Source organism: Eleginops maclovinus, chromosome 9 (assembly GCF_036324505.1).
Source record: "Eleginops maclovinus isolate JMC-PN-2008 ecotype Puerto Natales chromosome 9, JC_Emac_rtc_rv5, whole genome shotgun sequence".
Classification (NCBI taxonomy): Eukaryota; Metazoa; Chordata; class Actinopteri; order Perciformes; family Eleginopidae; genus Eleginops; species Eleginops maclovinus.
In genome coordinates, this window is record NC_086357.1 from 18,451,523 (window position 1) to 18,476,438 (window position 24,916).

The 24,916-nt window shown below is 42.0% G+C and overlaps 1 protein-coding gene across 23 annotated transcripts in view; it reads left to right on the forward strand.

Moving 5' to 3' along the window:
- The window catches only part of adgrl2a (adhesion G protein-coupled receptor L2a), an 88,874-nt gene that overhangs the window by 58,668 nt on the left and 5,290 nt on the right, over nt 1-24,916 (forward strand). For 12 of the 23 annotated variants that reach the window (XM_063891299.1, XM_063891300.1, XM_063891312.1 and 9 more), the window contains exons 6-22: nt 6,723-7,019; nt 7,759-7,862; nt 8,143-8,328; nt 8,676-8,714; nt 10,641-10,824; nt 11,461-11,583; nt 11,951-12,156; nt 12,807-12,980; nt 13,647-13,856; nt 14,583-14,803; nt 15,427-15,493; nt 19,595-19,686; nt 21,031-21,075; nt 21,378-21,404; nt 22,163-22,331; nt 22,541-22,669; nt 23,301-23,397. In XM_063891299.1, coding sequence (XP_063747369.1) covers nt 6,723-7,019; nt 7,759-7,862; nt 8,143-8,328; nt 8,676-8,714; nt 10,641-10,824; nt 11,461-11,583; nt 11,951-12,156; nt 12,807-12,980; nt 13,647-13,856; nt 14,583-14,803; nt 15,427-15,493; nt 19,595-19,686; nt 21,031-21,075; nt 21,378-21,404; nt 22,163-22,331; nt 22,541-22,669; nt 23,301-23,397 — 2,370 coding nt within the window. The remainder of the gene's footprint in view (nt 1-6,722; nt 7,020-7,758; nt 7,863-8,142; nt 8,329-8,675; nt 8,715-10,640; nt 10,825-11,460; nt 11,584-11,950; nt 12,157-12,806; nt 12,981-13,646; nt 13,857-14,582; nt 14,804-15,426; nt 15,494-19,594; nt 19,687-21,030; nt 21,076-21,377; nt 21,405-22,162; nt 22,332-22,540; nt 22,670-23,300; nt 23,398-24,916) is intronic. The other 11 variants (XM_063891322.1, XM_063891319.1, XM_063891303.1 and 8 more) reach the window with 4 other exon arrangements.

Below are 24,916 nucleotides of genomic sequence, written 5' to 3' on the forward strand. Positions count from 1 at the left end.
GAAAACAGGCTAAAGACATCATCATGCCCAAAGAGAGCAGTGCACACTAGATGATAGGATTTGAGTAAATCCTCATCCGTGCCTTCTGGGAAACTGTACACACATAACAGCAGGATAAAGACCATCACGCACATGAAGATCGGGTATCTCAGAATACCCAGTTTTGTCAGAAATATTTGTTCACCAGAGGAACAGTTTATATTAGGATTTAGATTTAAGCACAATTACTTAATGGAAACATTTTTTATGAGGATTAATTTGAGTTGTGCTTGTATACATTTTGGGTTGATCCACATTGTGCTACTGATGTAAGCCAGCTCTTTGGTTTAGGTTGTTGTTAAAAGCAACTTATCTGTGGTTCTTTCGCACGTTTATTCCTGTTGACTTAAATTCCTGTTGGCTGTTGTCAGCATCACACTGGTGTTGACCGTCAAAACAAGCCGTGCCAGGCCAAAACAAACACCTCACTGTACTCAACAATCTGCAGAAAACAGCTTTGCAAAAATCCCCAAAAGGGACATATAGCTTAAAATCTGTGTGTTGGTCGGTGTTATGGGTTAAGTGGACTTGTCCCTTATGCTCTTATAGCACTTAAAGGTGTCCCTAAATCCCCAAATTGTGTCCGTCTTAGTGATAATGTTTTGAACTGTGTAAGCTTGGAAAAATTTCTTCTGGGATGTTTGAGCACTATTGGGAGTGTTGCCATATTTAAAGGCCTCCTTCTTTACTGCTTGACTACAGGATCTCCCTATATGCCAGCTTCCATTTTTATTCCTCCCATGAAGGTGTTTTAACCACGGTTTTATGACAGACTGTGACGTTATTCCGTCTACTTCATAACCCAATGGTCTCATTCTTGTTTATGATATGAGGGTAAATTTAACCTGAGGCGATAAAAAGAGGTGAAATCCCACGATGGGAATTTACAGTCTTGTTCACAACGTCTGATATTTCATCGTGGGATAACACCTAACAACCCAGCGTCTGGTAGCGTTAAAGGCCATCCAGCTCATGATGTCAGGAGGTCACCGGTTTCTTTCACCCGATCTCTGCCGCTGCTCTTAAAACGCGATAGCCGTGCGTTGCAAAACAAGGAGGTACATTTCAACCCTTATCCACAAACACATCTTGTATTCCCAAGCTGATAGTTACCTTTTCTTCTGATGTTAAACTACTGTACACTGCGCAGCCGAATGGTGTCCGCCTACAGCGTACAAGCATGTGGGCAACAAAACCCAGGGTTATGATTTAGAATGTCACAGAGTTGTTTTACATAAAAGAGAGAGGAGGGGTGATGATGCTTACTCTGAGCCCTATATAGCCAAGGGAATCCATAGTCTCTTGTTTGATTACAGTCTGACTGTGGAACAAGGCGTATTAAAAGAATTATTACTCAGACATCACAATGGTCCCCCATCACTCCCTGACACAAGCCTTTAAGGAGATTTATTTCACACAGGCCTCATTATTGTGTCTGTGTGTTTCTCTAATCTGTGTATATGCAGCGTCACACAGCTGTGAGCGTGCTTATTGAGTGAATCTGTGTGTGTACGGACACCCCTGAAACAGACATCCTCCTGTGCGCACAGCATTAAATATCAGTCTGCTCGGCACACTTGGAGTTAATGCTTGAAATTTGAGGCACGTACAGTACAGAGAAAGCTGCAAGGAGGAAAAAAAGCAGGCTCTAGTCTGGCAGCTGCTGTGTCTGTTCACTATACTTTGGTGTCATTCTGTGTTTGAGGGTGTATATGAATGTGTACATGTGTTTATAATCGTGCTTTCGTGTGTGTGTGTGGGAGGGCACTCTTCCTATCCGCCTGCCGTTGTCCATAAGAATCAATGTGTTTGTACTGTCTGAAAAAGAAAGAAATACAGCAGCAGTAAATAACATAATCCAGCTATTAGGTTTTGTTCCCTAAGACATGGACGTATACTGTACACACCCTCACAAGGACATGACACATGGGAAATTATCCGAATTTTCACTCAGCTTTCTTCATATTTACTGCTGATACCCAAGCAATCATTCGCCGTGTTCCCCTTCACAGCTACAAATGCAGCGCGCGGTGAAAGACGTGTAATCCAATTTCCTTTGTGTATTATTGTTATTATTGGTAGATATCAAAATGCATCACAAAAGTATTATAAATCATCACACTATTTCATACTCAAGAACAGCTCCATTTCCATATGAACTCAGAAGGAAGGCTGCACCCAGAAAGGACTGAGGGAAATGCATGTTTGTGACTGAGGCATTTGCAGAGGAAATAATTTACACTTTGTTTTTTCGCACTCTAACACCTTATTTCAATTAACCTACGCTTTGTTACAAATGACTTGACAGCTGATGGGTTATTCTTTTTTTTTTTCCTTCCTGTAGATTCTCTTTGTCTCCTGTGTGGGGCCTGTTCTGATGGCCTCAAACTGAATTTGAATTGTTTGAGGTTAGACTGACTATCAATTCCTCTTCCATTAGTGTTAGGTGATTGCCACATTGCACGGTATACTAAAGACATGATTATTTTACCTTAGCAAGGTGTGAAAGAACAAGAGCGAAATCTCCATGCTCCACATCATTATGAGATTATTCCATGACAGAGTAGGGGATAGAGCAGAGGACAAGTGAGATCTAATAAGTCCTTTAACTTTACTTGGCAAATTAGCTGAAACAAGTGCTAAATGGGTGTTCACTTACCCCTTTTTTTCCTCCTTCGCAAGATAAACAGCACCTGGTAATGTGTATGAAACATTACCCTGATGAACAACCATGCGGTGCCTGCTGAAACTGAAGCCATTAAGCATAATATAAAAGACACACATGCTGTCGGTTTTCATTTGTCACCGCGGCATTACTACTGACTCCTGGTAAAGAGTCTCATCTGTGTACCGTGTGTGCATCTTTGTGCGTGTGTGTTCCTTGGTGCTTACGTGTATGCATATGCTCTGACAACACTAGGCAAGCCGAGCTCCTCTCACCTTTTCCTCTCCTGAATACCTGTCTTATTGTCTTTCATCAATCCCAGACCTCTAACCCCAGCGGTAATAACAGAACCACTGTGATACATTCAAGTGCAGCAATGTGTAGGCGTTGAATCATACGAAGAGGTTATGAATATGTCTGTCCAAACTATTGGCAGTTCTAAGGAGAATATCACATACGCTCACACTGTGTGACAGCTAATTGAAGGTTCCCTTGGGCTGAGTGCAGCAGAGACATAATAATCAAGGATCCTGTCCCGGTTTCCACATAGCCCGTATATGGGATTTGCTTCTTTTGTCGTTATCAAAGGGATATTGCAGAGTGAAGGCATTCAGTTGTGTCAGGCATGTGTTGCCACCGTGGAAAACAGAAATATTTAGTTCATGCGTTGAATCACAAAAGGTATGGAAAAGGCTGCTGCAGCACTAGCAACAGATCAATACCCATCCCTCACTGTGGCTGCTTATAAACTTATCCACTTTGACATCTCTGTGAAGAAGTGACTGCCCGAAAAGAGTGTCCATTTTAACACCTATGGGTTAATTCCTCCCAGCTTTCATTAGATCAAATTAAACCTAGCTATGGCATAAAGGCAATGAGATTATTGTGTTGCTGGCAGGATTAGGGGCTGACACGCTATGTACACTGGAACAGCAGTGGACAGAGAAGCCGCATTGTTTATGCACGAATATCCCTGGGAAGTATAGCATAGATTCATATTAGCCTCTTTTGTGAACAGTAAAGAGGATTAGTCCCCATCATAAACATGACATGAATCTCCCAACAGGATTATTATAGCCTTTTACTTATGTCCTTTACATAATCTTTATTGTTAATGAAGCTCTTTAATGTATATTCTATGACGGTGCTTGGTGACAAAAACAATGCTCAGATTTTGGCTCAGCAAATCCACCACAACAATTTCCAAAAGTCACTTCCAGTCTGCTATAGGGCATTCCCTCTCCAATGGAATGCTTAAGGAGAGCCAAACACATTAGTTGTAGCATCGTATTAACTACGCCTGAAATGAATTACTGCCACAGTCTCACCGCTGATAGCAGGTAGCAACAACATAAATACAAACTTCAAAGAGATTTAATTGTACATGTAACTAGAACATGGAGCTCAAGATCCCTTCAAGCCATGACAAGCAGTCCTCTTGAGTGAGGGGTGTAGACAAGATACAGTTGTTAGTTGACATGCTAAAGGAATGCACTTGGATTACAGCAGATGCCTCTTTGATTTATTGGCTGTAGTAGCGGGCCTTTTATCTTAAATCATCCTGTCGAGCGGCGATTCATTTTCATTGTATTTCTGTCTGCATTTTAAACTCCCCGTACACGGAGACCAGTATCTTATCTTCATCATCTTTCATACTTTGGAAATGAGAAACCTATGAAGGGCCCCACAGTTTCTTGGGAATCTTCTGGACATTTGCCAAGCAACCCAGACCCAGATGTTTAAATAGAAACAATGATAATTAATTCACACATTATGTCAACACATTCATTTCTTTGGATTGAGCATCAACATTACATGCTTTTCGTTTCTAAACTCAACGGGAAATTTGCAAATGGCTTCGTTACGGTTATAGCTTTCACCTCTGAATCTTCTCCAGTGAGTCATGAGAATTTAAGCATTATAGCAATAGAAAGGTATTGGAGCAGAATGGAGACGGGCATTTCTCCCAGCCAGCTAAATGCTATTGCTGAAAAGACCGCTAAGCACAGGTTGTCTCTCAACCGCTGTGACAGGCCGTGCAGCGACAATTCCACTGTGTTGAGTAAAAGGATACAGGTAGGGTGGGAGGGATGAGAGAAGAGGAAGGCTGAGGTGAAATCAGCCAATCTGTCTTCAGCTCAGTGTCAGAACAGCCAGTCAGCTGTGTACACCTTCATGCCACCTGCTTGTGTGTGTGGGTGTGTGTTTGTATGTGTATAGAGTTCTAAAGCCCTCAACAGGAGGGAGCACAGAGTCATCTCCTCTGGTCAATAGAGCCTAATTCGCCACAGGTAGCAGCCAGCCTCAAAGCCGTTTTCCCTTCAGCTCGACTGTGCCGAAGCCTCTCATCCACACCGGGGGGCCTATGGTGATGAAGGTGGGGTGGGGGTGTGTGTGTGTGTGTGTGTGTGTGTGTGTGTGTGTGTGTGTGTGTGTGTGTGTGTGTGTGTGTGTGTGTGTGTGTGTGTGTGTGTGTGTGTGTGTGTGTGTGTGTGTGTGTGTGTGTGTGTGTGTGTGTGTGTGTGTGTGTGTGTGTGTGTGTGTGTGTGTGTGTGTGTGTGTGTGTGTGTGTGTGTGTGTGTTGCGGGTGCTATCAGCTAGACCCATTATCCAATGGAAGAAATAGATATGGAGGCGTTGCTGCCGGCGTTCTGGCTGCCTCTCCTATTCACTGGAAGACAAACTTTCTCCTCCCTCTCCTGTTCGGTTTGTCCCCATTGTTTCTGAATCTTTTTACTTTCGTGTTGTGTTTGCCTCTGTTATCCAACATCATCCCCCCCTTTCTTTATATTTTTACTTCTCCTGCCCCTGACTTGCTATTCTCTTTTACTCTCTGTAGCTCAGCCTCTTCGATGTTAGTGGTCGTACTGCTGAGAACGACTGTGCTCAGCTCAAGCAGTGTAACAGCACCTCTTCACATTCTCTGCATGCTCTACAGGCAGCCTAATGGAGGAAATCAAAGTACTCAAATGCGATTAGATTCAGTTTGCACATTGCATTCCAATCAGAGCGCTTTTGATTGATACAACCCATCCTTTTATATTCAACCAACGTTTCTTTTTTCAGAGGGGGGTCATGTTTTCTTTTTGTACTCAGAGATGTGGAGCAGAATTATAGCCAATAGTTTATATTTATCAACATTTCATCTATAAAACTCCCTTAAGTTTGACTTTTGTGAAATGTAATTACAGTGCTTCTCAGTTCTCTGGTGTATCACATGAAACATGTCTTCATAGTTTTTCCTTAGTGGCTCATGTTAAATGTAAGGAGTGCACTATTTTCTCTTTTCCCGGGACTGAAACATATTGTTTTTGCCTTGGGCATTGCATGAGTTACTGCACACCTGCTTTATCAAGAGTATGAGTTGTTACAAGAAACAACTGCAAAATGAATGTTCAGGCTCCATGGCTACACATTCAGGTTCTGTGTGTCTCTAGTGAAACTTAATCAGCCATGCCACAAAATCTTCCAGCCAGGAATGATTGCCAGGCAGGAGGATGTTACTGTAATTATTGTCTTGTTCATTGCAGACTGAGTGCCTTGGATAAACCATAGTCAACGGGAATGCAAATACGGTTGTTGCACAAAGCACTTAGGGGCAATTTACTCAACGGGATTCATGTGATGTTAAACATTACATCTTTAAACATGGACAGAAAAAAAACGAGGTATGTTAGTTACAGGGGACATCGTTAAGGTTTAGCGGTATATGAGGGCACATGCCCACCAGAAGGTCACGTTAAATAGCTGCCACAGTTGTCTCAGCTTAACCCTTCATATATCCATAGTATGTGCCCCAGGGGTGCCCTGCTAATTAGCTGGGCCTATGCAACAACCACAGGTCAAACCATTTCATTTGTATTTCTGGTATATTTTATTCCATAGCACTGGATCATGTATTCATTAAGACCCGTAATAAATGTTTCCTAGGGAGAATCAAGCTCCATAAATCATGGAGGCGATAATAACATCACGTAGCTGTTATCCTCATAAACATGTTGCTTCTTTCTCTTCACAGCTCCACCACTGTCAGAAGTCACCACAACCCCTCAGCCTCAGAAAACTACAACCACCACCACAACAACCACCGTGCACTGGGGTGTGGCCAACACAACCACCACAACAGGGCTCAAGGAGGGCAGCAGGGGAGCGCCCAAGCCGCCTCCTGTGATTCTGCAGACTACTTCCCCTCCGCCCCTCGAGTCCTTCCCTTTACCCGAGCGCTTCTGCGAGGCCAGTGAGAAAAGAGACATAATGTGGCCTCAGACCCAGAGGGGCATGCTCGTGGAGCGACCTTGCCCCAAGGGAACACGAGGTAAACAGCCCTCCTGCTCACCTCAGGGCCGTGTGCTTGCTGCTTTCAATATGAGCCGAGGCGTCCCCAGAGAACACCCCAGAGTTTGTTCAGATGTGTCTGATAATCTTGCATACAACTTTTTATCCATAACAGGCATCAGTTGAAGTTGGTGTTCAGGGAAACAGTGACAGCAGCTTATAAAGCGGTTAGGTTTTAGCTGTGTCACTCCAGGTCGGAACATGATTTAGCAATCTGTAACGGCTGTGTTGCAGAGCAGGCTCAGCTGTTTCTCTTGCAGCTTGCGTGTAGACGTGCCTCCCTCATTTGATTGTGTGTGAAATCGTGTTAGTGCTCAGAGTTCATCAGGCGCGGGGATAATTAGGACGAGGAAAAGTATGTTGCCACTTTGCAGCAAAAATAGGAGTGAGATGATTAAAATATTTTCAGAATTAATTGCAGAATGTTCATTTTGGTACATCTGCCTGTCTGGGAGTTTCCTGTACCCAGATATATTTTTTAATATGTCCTTTAGAGTTTAAAAAAAGAAAAACATATTCCATGTGAACCACAGGCAGTGTTTCTCTGGCTTCGCATTCATATGAGATTTATCAATTTGCATATTTGTATATTTCTTGTTTGTGTGCAGTTATCTTATCTGTGTCCTTGTCCTGTTTTGCCCTGTCGAGGACTTCCTGGGAAAATAAATCTGATATGACTTGATTTAACTTGAGTCTTCTGTGCTTGTTTTCCCTTTCAGGCACAGCCTCTTATTCATGTGTCCTTTCCACTGGGGCCTGGCACCCGAAGGGCCCTGATCTCAGCAACTGTACATCCCACTGGGTCAACCAAGTTGCCCAAAAGGTTTGTATAAGCTCTGCCTCAATGTTTTCCTTGTGTTAATGAAGTGTGTTTCTTACAAACATACAAAGGGTAGACAAATACTGGAAGTGTGTCCTTGTTACTAAGATCGCTGCAAAGCTGGGTGAGATTAGCTTGAAAGCTGCATTTATCAGTATCCTTTTAATAACTGGCATTTCAAGGACTCATTCAAGTGTGATTTGATGCCAGAAGTAGGGCTGTAAAGAAACTTCTCAAAGTCTGTCTTCTTGCATTCTTATGAATTCACTCCCTCCCCCTGCAGATCCGCAGTGGTGAAAATGCCGCTAACCTGGCCAACGAGTTAGCCAAGCATACCAAAGGGCCCATCTTTGCCGGGGACGTCAGCTCCTCGGTGCGCCTGATGGAGCAGCTGGTGGACATCCTGGATGCTCAGCTGCAGGAGCTCAGGCCCAGCGAGAAGGATTCTGCCGGACGGAGCTTCAACAAGGTACATTACAGTGTTCCCAAAAATACTGCAGTAATGTACAGTAGCTGTTATTTTGTCTACTTTTCTGTATGTTGTGTTTTCAAGTTCGGCAAAATTATGAGACAGACAGACAAAAAGGTAGTTATATTATTTCAGACTCTGGCATCTATCAGAGATCTTAAGCTCTTTAACACTTTGACCTCCAGGTAAGCAGGTCTGCGGCACATGAGATGGGGAGTGGCTGGATCATTCAGTAGATACTTTGTAAATCAACCGATTCAGTCAGGGCTACAATGCCTATACTCATAAACCTGTGCAAATTACATGTCTCTATTTTTATGTGTTCTTTTTCTTTTCTAATAAAAAAGCTTCAAAAACGAGAAAGGACATGCAGGGCATACATGAAGGTACTGAAGCAATGCCTCTGCCCACTCTGCTTGCTGCCGTCCCCTCCTTTATTTCCTGTACTACTGTATCTGCCCCGGCCCCAGTTCAGCAGCATGTACCCTCTGCACTGTCATTTTCTCCCTCCTCCCTGTGCTTCCTGCTTTTTTGAGTAATTGCCTTACACACAGACACAATCGTACCTAAAGTGCTCTCTAAAGTCAAAGAAAAGTCATCTCCAATTACAAAGGTGGCTTCTTTACATGGATGTGTCTCTGTGTTGTTCCCCCTCTATGCGTTGGCGGCAATGGTGTATTTTGGTTCTGTTATTCCCTATTATATGTTTTCTAAGTGTTTACCAAGATTGCACGTCTGGATGCATAACATCACAACATTCTGTTCTTACATCCCTCTCATTATTAATTTGCTGAAGGATTTGCTGCTCTGTTACATTTTTTGCTTTTATACCACCGCTCCATTCGATATAAAACCCTCCTGAATATTGCATCAAACACAGCTCACTTCTGATTTATTCAAATCTTTTTCTTTTTTTTTCAAGGACCATTACCTGACCTTTCACCGCATGTAAAATCAAAATTGTGTCTCTTATTCACAAGGACATAGGTTTTAGGTCAAACAAGCCCTTTGTTTCATAAATTAAAGTTGCAAATCTTAAGCTTTATCTGGTTAATAGGGTTGGATGGGTTAAACCATTTTTTCCCCCTTCCTCTTGAAAGCTATCGGCTTGAGTTCATACATCAAAGTATTTTGGCCGTATATATCCCTCCACCATCAGGGAGATCAGTGTCCTCCACCTGCCACCAAAGTCACCCCCCTCAATCCAAATCTCTCCTTCGGGACGGTATTAAAATGGATCGGGCTAATTAACCAGTCAACGGGTAGTTCTGTCATAAAAAGAAAAGAGTAAAAGGGAAAAAATACCTGTCTGTAGTCAAACCAGCTCCCTAAAATTACTCATCATTTATTTTTTAATATCACAACATATAGATTTGAAGTCAGAGAAGGCGGCAGTGTTTTGTCGGGGTGTGTCGATGTTAATGGCGGCATGCGAGGATTTGGGACAGACATCGTTGAGTCAGCATTATCTGACATCTGCCAGACTTGACGCAACATCACTAACAGCTGCCCCCCAACCTTTCCGCCAGTCGTGCCGACATTGATTCCCCGATTAGACTCATTGATTTGATTATTTCCTGAAGAAAACTCAGCCTGGATCTTATGCCTAATTTATCTGCTGTTTTAGCCCTGAGCTGTTCAGGTGGCAGAAAGTCTGAAACATTTTTCCGTGAAGAATGCACATCAATTGAAATACTTACCATATTTATTTGAATTTTCAAAGTGCTTTTTGCGGCAGAGTGTCGTTATGACTCAATTATAAAATTAAGTATTTGTCATTGACGACTTCAATAAAAATAAAATGTAAGGGGAAAAAATGATCTAGATGCTGAACATTTTGCAATTAGAGAATTTTAATTGAGGACAGCTTTTGGCCCTTCATTTCTTATAATCCTGTTATTGGACAGAGCTGATAGGCTCCAAACACTGTGACCTTAAATGTCTGCCCCGATGCAGCGTCCTTGAAAAAGAAATGGAATCCGCACCATCTCCAGTGATGCTCCTGTTTTCCCTTTCATGCAGTTCATCCTTCATGATCATCGCAATTGCAAAATGTTTTTCTTGTTCTGTAATTGCTCAATTAATCTATCATGTCATACTGGAAACCAACAAACGGTGTCCTCTTTCAGTATTTTTTTCATCACATTCATTTATTTTAATCTTCACAGAAGTGATGCTTCACCGCCGCATTTCATCCATCTAAGTGTCTGCATGTTCCTGCTAATGTTTACACACACAGGTTTTTTTTTCCGAGTTACTCAAGTACATTTGCTTTTGTTTGTGCGTGTGTTTGTTTGTCTGCTTCGACACAGGCCATTGTGGATACGGTAGATAACCTTCTGCGACCGGAGGCCTTAAAGTCCTGGCACGACATGAACAGCACGGAGCAGACACACGCAGCCACCATGTTACTCGATACTTTGGAGGAGGGGGCTTTTGTCCTCGCCGACAACCTCATGGAACCTGCCATTGTAAAAGTTCCTGCAGACAACATAAGTAAGTAAAACAAGAGTTTGTGGTAAGCAACTGACAAGGGCTCTTGATTGATGCAAGCTCAGTTAATTTGATTACTTCCAATTCATTGAGAGAGTAACTGTTGTGATAGGAAAACAAGGCCACCACATAAAAAGGGACTTTGTTTTCATAATAAGCATTTAAACCTTGGGGGAAAAGAAAAGCAACGCATATTAGGTTTAACGAGTCGCTTACTGACAAAGTGATGAATATCAGACAATTAAATAGACTGGATTCTCTGATTACGCGCGCTTAGTTTATAAATGTATGAGTCTAGACCTTGAAACTCTATACAATAATGTGAACATTAGCCTGCTGTGGAGTCAGAAAAAAGACATTGTTTATCCACAGCTTCCTTTTTCATTTTATTCTGCTGTTAAACCATATAAGGACGGCTTTTCTTTAGTTGTTTTCTTGTGTTGTTTTATTCATATTAGCAAGAGTCTCTCAGGGATGAAATGATCACTTTGTTTGACATTTTTATTGTGCAGCTCACTATGTTTTGGTCTGTTCCAACATTTCAGTTTGTGAGGAAATGTCAGGAAAAATGTGTGGGCATCAATATATTCTCTCTTCCTTTCATCTTTCATCTCTAACCCATCTTCTGTCTTTCTGCAGTCCTGGATGTGTATGTGCTCAGCACAGATGGCCAGGTCCAGGATTTTAAATTTCCACAGTCCAGCAAGGGCGGTATCTCAATCCAGCTGTCGGCAAACACTGTGAAGCTCAACAGTCGGAATGGTGAGGTCCCTTAAACATAACAAAAAAAAACAAAGAAAAAGAAACTTGGTGCTAAATGTTCTGCCTACTCTCAGAGAAAACTGCTTATTCAATGTGTGTTTAACATTGGCTCTCATTCTTGTTTTTGTGAAAAGCTAAATAGTCGGTTTGAGTGTCTAAGCACAACAATGGAGTTTATCTCAAAAACTCCAAGCCCTGTGAATTTAGCTGGAAATGACAGGCTTTTTAAAAGCCCTCTGTCTTTATCTCTCACTCATCTTTCACTCATTTCTGCCATTCCTTTGTTGAATATTTTAAATGGAATTACATGGGAATAAATGTAGCTTCTCAACCTCTGATGTCTTTCTTCGTCTTTCGCTCTTTACAGGAGTTGCCAAGCTGGTGTTTGTGCTCTATAAAAATCTGGGCCAGTTTCTCAGCGCTGAAAACACAACCATCAAGATGGCCAATGAGGCTTACGGTCGCAACGTGTCTGTGGCCGTCAACTCTGACATCATCGCTGCCTCAATCAACAAAGAGTCCAGCCGCGTATTCATTAACGACCCGGTGATTTTTACCCTGGAGCACATTGATGTGAGTATCTCTGCTGGAGTGAATGGAGAGGTCATATTAAATAACACCAGGAGGGAACATTGAGAGTAGACAGAGATCTGCAATTTGAATTGTAAATGTCGGGCTAGGTCAGTCTGCAGTTTATTTAAGTCATTGAACATCAAATTAAAGGAGTCTTTAGAACCTAAGTGAATTCTTAATGAAAACTAATTCTTTAATCAACATTGGGATATAAATGATACCCATTTTCTTTTATAGTGGGGCAAATTAACTCCTAGATTAGCCGTACAATCTAGGATGAAATTACTGGAGCACCAATTATCTTTCGTCTTTTAAAGTTGTCACTAGAGTTCCCAGAGGGCCATGCGTGACTCCATTCTTTATCAGAGAAATTGTGCAATTCCAAAGACATGCCGTCAAACAATTATGCTCCTCTGTTATTAAGGCCTCATATACCCAACTATGCTTCGGTTGATTTGGCAAGCATGTGCCAAATGAGATACAACATATGAATTGCTTCATAAGAGCTGTGAAGTGAAAAATCTTCATCCATATCAGTGCGAGACATACTTTGTATGAGTAGGGGGTAAATGTCCTCTGTGTTCTACATGCACTTCAATTTCAGGCAGTCAATTATTTGGACACTTAACCATATCTCTTGTTATCTACAGATGGAGCACTACTTCAACTCCAATTGCTCCTTCTGGAATTACTCTGAGAGGAGCATGATGGGCCACTGGTCCACCCAAGGCTGCAAACTCCTGGACTCCAATAAAACGCACACCACCTGCTCCTGCAGCCATCTCACCAACTTTGCAATCCTCATGGCGCACCGTGAAACCTCAGTATGTCACAATATCTTTTTTTAAATCTATCTTTTACAGATTTTTCTTTAAAAATGATTAATATTCCTAACATGTTTTCCTCTTTTTAAGCAAAATAAAACCCCAAGCATCTTAATTTCTACATCAGAAGTACCAGAAAAGAATAGTGGAAACAAAAGCTACATTTTTAATTAAAGCATATATATAATTATAATAATATGAATGTTTTCCCCGTGTTGCAGCTTGTTTTGCTGTCCCGTAGATTTCTTTGTAAAACACACATCACATTTTCTAGGTGAGCAAAATGGATGCATTTCCTAAAAAGTAAAACATCTTAACAAACCCTACCCTTTAAAATATGGCATGCAGGAATCCCAATATAAAGTGGGTTCGACTTTTTTCAAATATAAAACTTAAAGCAACATTCCTTATCTTTGAGATTCCTAATATGTGCTTGACTTTTTTTGAAAGGAAATAGGTGTTTTTTAGGTTTAAAAAAATCACTTAAATGTGATAAATAATTAGTAATAGAAAATGCTTATGATTAGGTCAATTTATTTAAGACGAACACAACAATAAATCACAACAAATAAAGTAATTATTGCAGAGCTTAAAGAGAACCATATTGTCATCTTTCCTTTTGAAAACTCATTTTTTAAATTGCTGTTTATCTTTTGTTTCTTCCAGATTAACGACAGAGTGCATGAGCTGCTTCTGACCGTCATTACTCGAGTTGGGATCGTGGTGTCCCTCGTCTGCCTCACCATCAGCATCTTCACCTTCTGCTTCTTCCGGGGCCTGCAGAGCGATCGCAACACTATCCACAAGAACTTGTGCATCAATCTCTTTATCGCAGAGTTAATATTCCTAATTGGTATCGATATGACGGAACCCAGGGTAAGCTGGAACGATTTCACCCCATTGATTTGGGTTTGATTCATTCCCCCTCACTTTATCTTCTTTCACCCCCCAAACAAAACAAAAGACCCTTTCAGGGGGAAATTGATGAGTCGTTGAGCATTTTTTGTTTCTAACCTTCTCTGCCTGTCCTTAACATCACACGAGTGGGACAGCAACATTAATATACATTACTAAAGGGCTGTGTCTTCCACTTGACAGGTCTTTTTTCCTCTCTCACTTAAAGCCAGCGTTGCCACGGCTGACCCTGCATTCAGACTATTTTCCCTTTTTGTTTTACCTTCACTTTCTCTCAAGCACAAAAAACGTTTTTTGTATAAAGCTGGAAATCTAAGCTTCAAATCCTGAGCTGCATGATTAAATCTACTAAATTTAACCCTACCTCCAAATGGTATTTTAAATTGCTGCCGTACTGATGGAAATCTAAGCCTGTGCATATTCAGAGCCCATGTGGTGAATGAATATTCATTACTTTTTTCATCAATTTTGCCGAATGGGTGAGGCAGCATTGGTGTGTTTTCAGTGGGTTTTAATATAAGACATACAGTTTATGATATACAATTTTCAATAAATTAAGCACTGAGAATATTCCTCTTTTCATAATTAAATAATTGTTCTACTTTAAAAAAAAATAAAAAGGATTGGATTGGATTGTTTTTCTTTAAAAATGTAATTTAAACATTTAAATGTGTTGTTTTCTCTCAGATTGGATGTGCCATCATCGCAGGGATCCTCCACTTCTTCTTCCTGGCTTCCTTCTCCTGGATGTGTCTTGAAGGGGTCCAGCTGTACCTCATGCTTGTGGAGGTCTTTGAGAGTGAATACTCTCGGAAAAAGTATTACTACGTATCTGGTTACCTCTTCCCTGCCATCGTGGTCGGTGTCTCCGCAGCTATCGACTACCGGAGCTACGGGACCAAGAAAGCGTAAGTGAAGCTTTCTGAACGAATCCTTGGAAATGCAGAGCAGACACACTGGATGCAAACTGTGTGGGCCTACCTGCTGTGACTGTATGTGGTAGCTTTTGAAAATAAATCTACTCATCATTTCTGCCAGGGCTTTTTTGCGCATCCCTGTAGACTACACCAAAACATTTGAGCTCCTTTTGCCGGAGATGGGAAGCTGTTCAATTTTTTATGTCATTTGAAAGTGGCTGACAGACTCAACACTGTGGTTTCAGGGAGAGGCGGGCTACATTAATGCCTTTCTGCTTAAAGACCCTCCTGTGACCTCTTGTTTGTAAATGCTCTCTTAAAGAGAAGAGCACTGTGCCGAAAAACCTTTTACGTAGATTAATGGCCATATCGCAGCTAAAACCCATCTATCAAGAGAGGTTACATGGGGTCTTCCCTTTGTTATGTACAACCGTATGAAATGTTCAACCTATGAAAAGAGCTTCAATTGAAACTAGAAAAATTACACACATTCAATATCAGCCCAAGTAACCAAAAATTAATTTCCTTGAATTTGTGTCTGGCCCTGAGAGCAGGAAGACAATGCCGATTTTGTTTCTGTACTGTGTGCTGAAGTGTGTGTTTCTTTGTCATAGGTGCTGGCTAAGTGTTGACAATCATTTCATATGGAGTTTTATAGGACCTGTCACCTTCATCATCATGGTAAGCGGTTCTATTTTTCTTTGAATACTGCGACTGACAGAGTGAGGAATGGACTGAGAGGCTGAGATGAAAGAGATGAAGGAGGGCGATAACGGAAGTGAGGGTTGAACTGAAGCAAAAGTCAGCAGGATTTTTGCTCCTCAGTCTCCGCAGCGATGACAGGTTAATTTTGCGCCAAAGATAGATTTCGAGGCATCCGACAATTCTCTCTGCCTCTTACCACCTGACAAGGATCAGGATTTGTTAGTGTACTTTCACCCCACTTTCGTACAATTCCCATGAAGTCTCACATCACAGGCAACACCTAATGGCCTTCCAGTTACACTTTTTATGATGAAGGAAGAAAATAGATTAAAAATTGCCTCAAGGTGTAATTTTTACAGCACACACTGCTAGATGGCAGTGTGAGATTTTATAGGTCCTTTTTTTTCCCTCCTCTGCATCTGCCTCCTGGTGTGTGTGTGTGTGTGTGTGTGTGTGTGTGTGTGTGTGTGTGTGTGTGTGTGTGTGTGTGTGTGTGTGTGTGTGTGTGTGTGTGTGTGTGTGTGTGTGTGTGTGTGTGTGTGTGTGTGTGTGTGTGTGTGTGTGTGTGTGTGTGTGTGTGTGTGTGTGTGTGTGTGTGTGTGTGTGTGTGTGTGTGTGTGGGTGTGTGTGTGTGTGTGTGTGTGTCTGCCCACAGTAAATAGCAGATGACAGTGTTGGGGAGAAGAAGAAAAAAGCAAAGGCACCTCTCTGTTTGGTCAAGGACCATCAGGGGTGAAGGACGTATCGCATCATTATGACATATGTCCCATTGAGCCATGCAATTATTTACTGGTCATGACATTATTATCTCCCGCTCCATCAGAGAGGCTCAGAAGAATGAGTCCTCAGGGATCCTTCCCGCCCTGCTCAAAAAAAGAAATAGCAGGTGGTATTCCTCAGATAGATCCTCTCAGCCTAGCGCACCATGTATGCTTTGCCCTCATGCACACCAAGGGATGAGAAGGCCCTGCAAACTTGTCCTGCTGCTGTGCAGGGAGGACGGGTGGTATTTGTTCAGCACTGTGTTCATTATCCAGCATAATGGCTGCTACTGTATCTACAGATGCAGTGACCTCTGTTGAACATTAAACTGACACTGAGAATATACCAGAGAGAGGGGGCACACATGTCAAATTCCAGTGAGTTTTTGCACGCTATTGGCAGACCGCTAGCAGCTTTCAAAGTAAAGACATGGTACAGCTCTTTGTCTGTGTTGTAACAGAACGGATAAAAGGCGAATCTCCTCACCGGACCGCATTTCGCAGTTTTCTCCAAAAGAGACATTGCCACTTGATGTAGCTTTTTAAAAATGTAGGCGGAAGTGCACTGACAGGACTACGGTCTACTTTTGATTGAAATGTTTTTGATTAAATGGTGAAAAACCTTGCTCTTTTTTGTTTTCATTGATTTTCCTTTTTCCTCTCAGCACCCGCTTTGAAAGTGTGAGCTTATAATTTGAGGGAGAGCTAACATTGTATTAAAACAAACACACATTTCTCCCGGTCTCAGCAAATGCTCTGTCAGCCCCACAGGAATATGTTTCCTTTCCTTAAATTGGGCCCTCATTGTTTTCCAATCTCGCATTGCCTTCATAATGAGTTGCATGAAAAATGCGTCTGCAGTGGAAATGATGATCAGGATCCCGGCGGTGATGACCGGAGAGATAGAATCATGACCCTATGAGGAGCTAATGTATTGTAGCAGAGCTAGTGTGTGACAGGAATGAGCTTTTGCAGCAGTGGCTCGTGCATCGCACACTGCCCCTCTGATTCCGTGCAACAATTGACTCAAAAAGACAAAGTGCTGTGGAAAGGGGCATCTCAGGGGAGCATGCAGGAGCAAGGTTTGTCTACACCATCCGTGACCCTGGTTTCTCTACAAATTGGCTTTGTCCTTGTCAATGAGGGAGAGAGAAAGGAGGAGAAAAGCAGAGAAAAACTGCTGCTTTGGCTCATGTCTCGATCCCCACCTGCCGCCCGAGCCATGTTTGTGCCAAATAACATTGGTTTCGACCTAGGATGGTCATGCTTTTTTCTCTTCCCTTTGTTTCTCCTCCCTATTTCTTGCTTTTCCTTTTTTTTTGTCTTTTTTTTTTGCTCCTGGCTGAAAAATGCCCTAAATACTGGCGGAAAACAAAAGGCGGTGGAAGGTATTTAGATCCTTGTTCTTCGGCAGAGCTTGCCCTGTCTCTGGGTACTGGGGGTATTAGCTCCATGAAAGGGGAACATGGAAGTAATGAGTGGTGGGGGAAGCCATTAGTATGCTTGAGATAGCTTCAACACAAGGCCTCTTGGATCATGACATGTCGGGAGCGGTTCTTATCATTTGGAAAGCTCCATCTGCACCTTTAATATTTTATCCCGTGCAGTTCATCTAGAGTTCAGTGTGTACACACACAGTCCACTTCAGAAGGGGAAAAAAAGCTTTCTCCTTAGTCCCAGTGTGGCGAGGTGCTTCTGCATGGCTTGCAGTGATGATTCAGAGACAGAGTGAAGGATAGAAGTAAGGCAGCTTCGCTCAGGAACAGGGGATCCCCGAGGAGGGCTGCGAAAGCATGTCGGTGGGGGGGGGGGGGACATGTGCCGTGCTGCTAGGTAACTTTAAAGTACTGTGTCCCTCTCCTCTGTCTCATTGGATCCATGTCACCACTCAAGGCTGTGTGAAAGGGTTTTTCAAAGTCCTCGCCCTCCATCCCTCCCCCACTGTCTGACTCATGGAGGCGGCTGATAGAAATAATGGCTGATAGCTGCGAAACAAAACATAGTTTCAGTGCCGTGTGTGATATAAAAGAAGGTTCACGATTCAGGATTTTTTTTCCTCTCTTTTTTTTCTCCCATTTGCCCCTCTCCTTGCTGCCTGGGTTATTGTGAACGGCTCTATGAGTTGATTGCATGTGGAGGGGTGATGTATTGATCACAGGCAGTCTTTTGATAGCAGCGTGCAGCAGAACACGGACAATTTCTGTTCAAGAGTGAATGGCCGCAGTCTGAGTCCAGCTCGAAAAGGCCATTCATTTATTTCATGCCCTTGTTCTGGCAATTTTTCTCCTTCCAACGCTTTGCTGTTTTTAAGATAACAAGATAACACTGAAATGCTGGGCTTATAAGGCTCACCTGGAAAAGGCTAAGATTACAGCAAATGCTTTCATTTTTATGTTGTAATTTTTTTTGTGTTACTCACCCTCTAAAACAGTATCTGCTGTTTTTTGGTTTGTTTCTGATCCTTTGATATGCTCTACTGGAGATACATGTTTCAAATTCTGTTTTTGAGATATTCTTTGACATTATTTATACATGCCCGGCTTGCAGTACAAACGCAGTCCGGTTTCTCTGCTGTGAGTGCATGTACATGCTGTGTTAGGGACTAGTTTGCCCCAGAATAAATGTTTTCGAAGTAGGCCTAAATTATTTGGAGCGGCTCCTCGCTGGTCCACCCAGCCTTTGTGTCTCTAAATCACAATATTGATTTTTAAGGTAGCGAATAAATGCGCTCAGTAACGAAGCAGAGTATCCTTGTCTGAACGTGATATGTGCCACTGCCTCCCTTAAGATTTAATACATTAAAACCAGAAAGAAACGCCATCTCCTTCCTCCCCTTTGTCTTTCGCTCTTCTCATCTGTCCACACAAAAGAATCGAACAACATATACCATGTTCCCTCAAGCTTTTTGTAGCTGGTTACACCTTATAATATTTCCCTATGTGCATAAAATGATATGCAGTTGTTTTGTACAACAAGAGGGTCTCTTATTTCTCCTGCTACTTCTCATTCCCTTCTGACTTCTGCCAGACTGCTGCTGCGTGGCTGTTTCTTTTTTTTTCTTTTCACTGTGATGGATTTTAATGCATTTCCATGCTCTTATTGATATAGAATGACACTAAATTTGGCGCCAGTCGGCCCGTCTGAGCCCGGCTGGAACGATAGATGTTTATTGGATTAGTCTGTGGACATGCAGAGATCTGAAGGCTCTCCTCTTTTAATACTTATAGACAAATTAACAGTTTTTTTTCTCTGTGTCTGCTTTATCTTGCATCATACATCTTCATGTATTAACACTGCCATTACTCTGTTTTGACAGCTCAATCTCATCTTCCTGGTCATCACAATGTACAAAATGGTGAAGCACTCCACCACCCTGAAACCAGACTCTAGCCGACTGGAGAATATAAAGTAAGTAAAGGAATATACGCAGAACCCCGCTTTACCCTGCTTATCAGCAATTTAACACTGGTGCTGTTCTGCATCAACCCCCAGGAAAGCTAAGGCTATTTTACTCGTGAGGTAATCTTTTTTTTTTTTTACCTTATAGTGTTTCATGGCAAAATGCATTACCTCCCCCGCCTCCCAGCCCAAATACACGACTGGACTAGCAAGTGACGTTAGAATACATTCACTTTTTCATAGTCTTAAATTATCCAGATCAAGTGGAACTTTTTTCCAGAGGAATTCATCATTCTGACTCTGGAGATTTGAAATGTTACACAGTTTTTTAATGAGACATTTGGCATGACTTAGCTGTCATGATGACTACACAGACTTTGTGAGTCGTCTTTACATCCTTTGTTGTTTTGCTCGCAGCCACTAGCCGCAGAATTGCACAGGCATGACACACACACACACACATCACTCTACGGCTGCAGCTTAACTATGCACTGTTAGCTCTGCAAGGGCGGGGTACAGATGAACAGCTACCATGTGTGTTTGCCGCTGGAACATGTCAAACCTTTTTTATAGATCCCAGCATCTAATCCCAAAAAAGAAAAATTCCTTCCCTACACAACCGCCACCACACGACCACCACCCAGCACCACCATCCCCATCAACTGTAGACTTCCTGAGGAGCCTTAACGTTTATGACGTGTTTGGTTTTGGGAAAGAGAATTATGTTTTTCTGAAGCATTAATTGTTTTGTCCTGTTTTTGTTGCTCTTCTGTGAGAACAATATTTATTGCTGTTGACTGCTGGCCTCTAACATTTGGGGTTATATGGTTTCGTAGCTCGCAGTAGCACAGCCTCATGTCTTTTTGCACAATTATGTTACGTATTTCAACTTCCACCACTCCGCAGCTATTTTCAACCAGTGTTTGTTATTTCTCATTTTTCCTTAATGAATGTGTGCAACATAACAGCACTGCGGTGCAACTGCAATCAGGAAGAACAGTCCTAAAAAAGGGCTGATTTAGACTTCTGGGTTTATTTGAGACAGACTACTCCCTTATCAAGGAAACCACAACCAAACACATTTATTTCATGGTGACATTCAACATGTGTTCATTTGTTCTTGGATGTTAGAAATGTTTAAGCTTGTTTACACTGCAGAAATACACTGTGTATTTGATAGCTGTTTTTTTTGTGGTCTTTTTTCTGTTTGTTTGTTTTGCCAACATTTGGTCTGAAAGTCAGTTTAGCACCGGCGCCATTGCATGTTGCATGTAAAGGCAAAGTTAACGCACAACCTCTCCTTTCTCCTCTCCTACCATTCTCCTCCTCTCTCTGTCCTGCGATGCGCACCAGTAATTATCGCGTTTGTGACGGCTACTATAATACAGATTTGCCTGGGTAAGCTTCCACTATATACCTCAGATAATTTCACCCACACAACACCACCCACGCATACAATACCATAAATGCAAATTCAACCACAGACAATGTGTTCTGACCAAATGCTGTACCCAGACTTTTTAATTGAATCATGAACAGCAAAACATACAACTCTCAGTGAGATCCTTAATAGTTTCATTGCCCAAGTGATTTCCCTTGGATCAAAGTTGAAGATATCTATACTCAACTGCCGTCTAACCCCGGTGTGATGCGCTCTGATCTAATTGTGTTTCTCTTTTCCTGCTTATCATGCTCTCTAGCTATGAAGATAATAAACGGTTTATCAAGTAAGGACATGTTGCCCAGGAGTCTCCTCTTCAGCTTGTAGTTGATCCTCTCTCCTCGTTTATTCCTTCTCTCCTTATTTGTCTTCCTTTCTATCGCCGGTCCATCCTCTCCCAAACTGCAGCTGCAAAGCTACTCATCCAGTGTCGGTGTGATTGTCCACTTTCACTGTGTCCATTGTCTTGAAATCCAGTGCTGTTGTTGTTGTGTGTTCGAGCGCTGAACTGTGACCGCTGCTGGTGTCTGAAGGCTCCACAGGACCTTCACACACACGAGGCGGGGAGTCTCTTTTTTTCCTTGAACTCTTTCCACATCTGCTTAGTTCTCCAGCTCTGATAACATAATCACAAGATAAATATTTAGTGTATGATAGTATCAAACGCTTTTTTTTTTTAGCCTATTTTGAATCACGCTGTGCTTCCTGATTATGCTGTTCTCTATGTTATAACACATAACAAGTTATTTGCAGAAAAAAAGATCAAGGTTTTGCCTCCTTCTTGTCTGTTTGATGACAGGAGCTGCATTGGACTCTGGGCTGAGAGTGTGTGTGTGGATGGAGGGGTGGGAAATGTGTTGATGATGGCATAGGTGTTGTTTCTCATTTTTGTTGTTTTCCTCTTGCCTGGTTTACAGCTTTTTTTCCTAGTTTCTCATATTTATGGTGATTATAAACCCACTCATCCTCCTCTCTTGATAACTAAATGCCTCTCATGCTGGATTCGTCCTCTCCTTGTGTTTTTCTTTCTCTGCTGACCTTTAGATCCTGGGTCATGGGAGCGTTTGCTTTGCTGTGTCTTCTTGGACTCACGTGGTCCTTCGGTCTCTTCTTCATAAATGAGACCTCGATTGTTATGGCGTACCTCTTCACCATATTCAACACCTTCCAAGGAATGTTCATCTTCATTTTCCACTGCCTTCTCCAGAAAAAAGTAAGTCAGCCGCAGTGCTCAAAGTTAAAGTGATTTTTCTCCCAAGGTGAAACGCTGGTGTGAGCAAACCTTTGCTCCGTAATGCGGAATTCACAAAGCACCACACACTGATAAGAAGAACAAACACTGCTGGCTTTAAGATATTGGTTAAGTCATATGTAAAGTCAACAATGTACTGTAGGTAAACATTCGGCTGTTTGCTCGCACAGGTCCGCAAAGAGTACAGCAAGTGCTTCCGCCACACCTACTGCTGCGGAGGGCTGCCGACTGAGAGCTCACACGGCTCTGCGAAGACTTCCACCACACGGACCAGCGCTCGCTACTCTTCTGGTACACAGGTAGACACAAGCTTCATACAGTCAAAGACTCCCGAGCGCCAAACCAGAGGAACACAGTGTTAAAAGAAATGCTCGTGAGAGTTTACTTTCATCATGAGCATGACAAAAAAAATGCAAATCCTGCATTTTAGCATCAGTGGTAGATCAAGTGACACAAACATTATACCACATTTTACAAGCAGCATCCTCTGTACTGCATGAGAACCTTTCTTCTGTTCTGCCCCCTTTAGCACTTGCTTTTATCTTTTCTCACTAACGTCATGTGCATGGGAAATAGTACTGCACTCTTTAAAGAGCATTGCAAGCATATTTTACTGCAGGAAAAGCCTGAAATTCCCCCAAAAAGAAATAAACCACGTTAGCTTTATGCCTTACTTATAAAAGGCCCTTTTGAGACAATATCTCCAGATGTATTGTGCTCAGAGAGACATATCCCAAAGTCGTTCAAAAGTTAAATTACAATTATAAGTTTAAAAACAGACATGCATAGAAAGTGAGCCTTAGTACTGCCCTTGCTTTACTGGAGGACTGGTAAGGTCAGTAGTATCTACATAGAGAATAATGAGAGTTGGTCTGAAAGGTGAGCGGGCTTGTTTGAAGTCCTAATGACTGTCCCTTGTTGACCTGACAGAGTCGTATCAGGAGAATGTGGAATGACACCGTAAGAAAGCAATCTGAGTCCTCCTTTATCTCAGGTGACATCAACAGCACCTCCACCCTTAACCAAGGTCAGTTCACACCTCATTTCTCTCCACATGCACACCTATGCACACATTTCATCATCCAGCTAAAAATACCTCCTGCAAGTTCAAATGATCTCAACCTGCCGTAGACGATCCTAATCGTAATAAATGCCTGCAGCTTGAAAAGACAGAGCTGTATGTTTTTATCTCTAAAAAAGATGTAGACTTTAGTCTAGGCTCCCTGTGCTGCCCACGAAGGATTACAAAAATCCGTCCTCAAATACTCTGTGCGCTGTCATTCTGGCTGCTCACGTCAGACTCAAATTGGGGCAAGGCTAGAAAAGCGTTTTTATTTAAGTGCTGGCTGTCTAAAGTCCATACCCAGGCTCGAGCGAAACATAAACAGAAGAGAAAACAGGGAGGACAAAAAAAAGAAAGTTATATTTCAGGAAAATCTTAACACGCAGAGAGGCCATTTGTTGCCTGGCATGTAAGGTGACCTCTGTTACTTTACAGAGGGATTTATGAGGGCGGGAGAAAAAAACTGTCATTTATTATTTAGCTTGAGCACAAATATGATGATGAGAAGATGATGTTCAACTCTGACTGACCTGGAGTGCTTAGTGTGTTGTTAGGCTTTCTGCTGCCTCTGAAATGGCTTTTCAAGCATGCAAGAGAAAAAAGGGTTTACATCGAGGTGGTTTTACTCCCCTTCCACCCCTCTTCTGACTGCTGTCGCTATAACGCTCTTTGTCTTCGCCTTTCTTTTTGCTTTCACTTCACGCAAGGCAAAACATTACACCTAGGGTTTTTCAAGCACATTTTGACTTGCCAGTACAACTGTAACAATAAAGAAGTAGGGTTTTTTTCTCTCCTACAGTAACACTTCCTGGAGATGTTAATGTAAAGGTTGGATATTGATCACTCCGGGGTGTATTAGCCTAGTTACCCCAGAGAGTCAGTGCACTAAAAGAGGGCTCTATCTCCTGGAAGCACTTCCCTGTCATTAAAAAACATCCCTGGAGACTTCCCAACATGACAGATGGCATTTAACACAGGTGATAAATGGCAGTGAAAATACCTCACATCCTTAAAAGACTCTGCAAGCTGAGGAAAAAAAACTGGATGTAACATAAGGTTTGGAAAGAAATGTCCAAATTGAAGTCTTAATTATGAGACATTTGTAAATGTAGGCTTGATTCAAACAGTCTAACCTTTGCCCAAGGTCAGTTCTATATTTAAATGTTATAAAAATAATAGGTAAACATAACCAGTGAATAGGAATTAATAAGCTTAAGTAATGGTTTAAAAAATGAGTTTATAAATGAATGAGTTGTGAAAGACCTGCAACACAATTAGAAGTTAACTGGACATTTTAAATAGGTACCTAAACGTTCTTAAACATGTGGAAAAAGGTTGAATCTGTTTTTTTTTTGCTCCTCCCTGGTTTCCTCTCAAACCTTAATCTGCTTTCTCAAATTCCAAATAGACATCCCGGGTGACACCATACTCCCTCACATGCAGAACACTCATTTCTCTTCTCCATGAAACGTTCAATCACTGT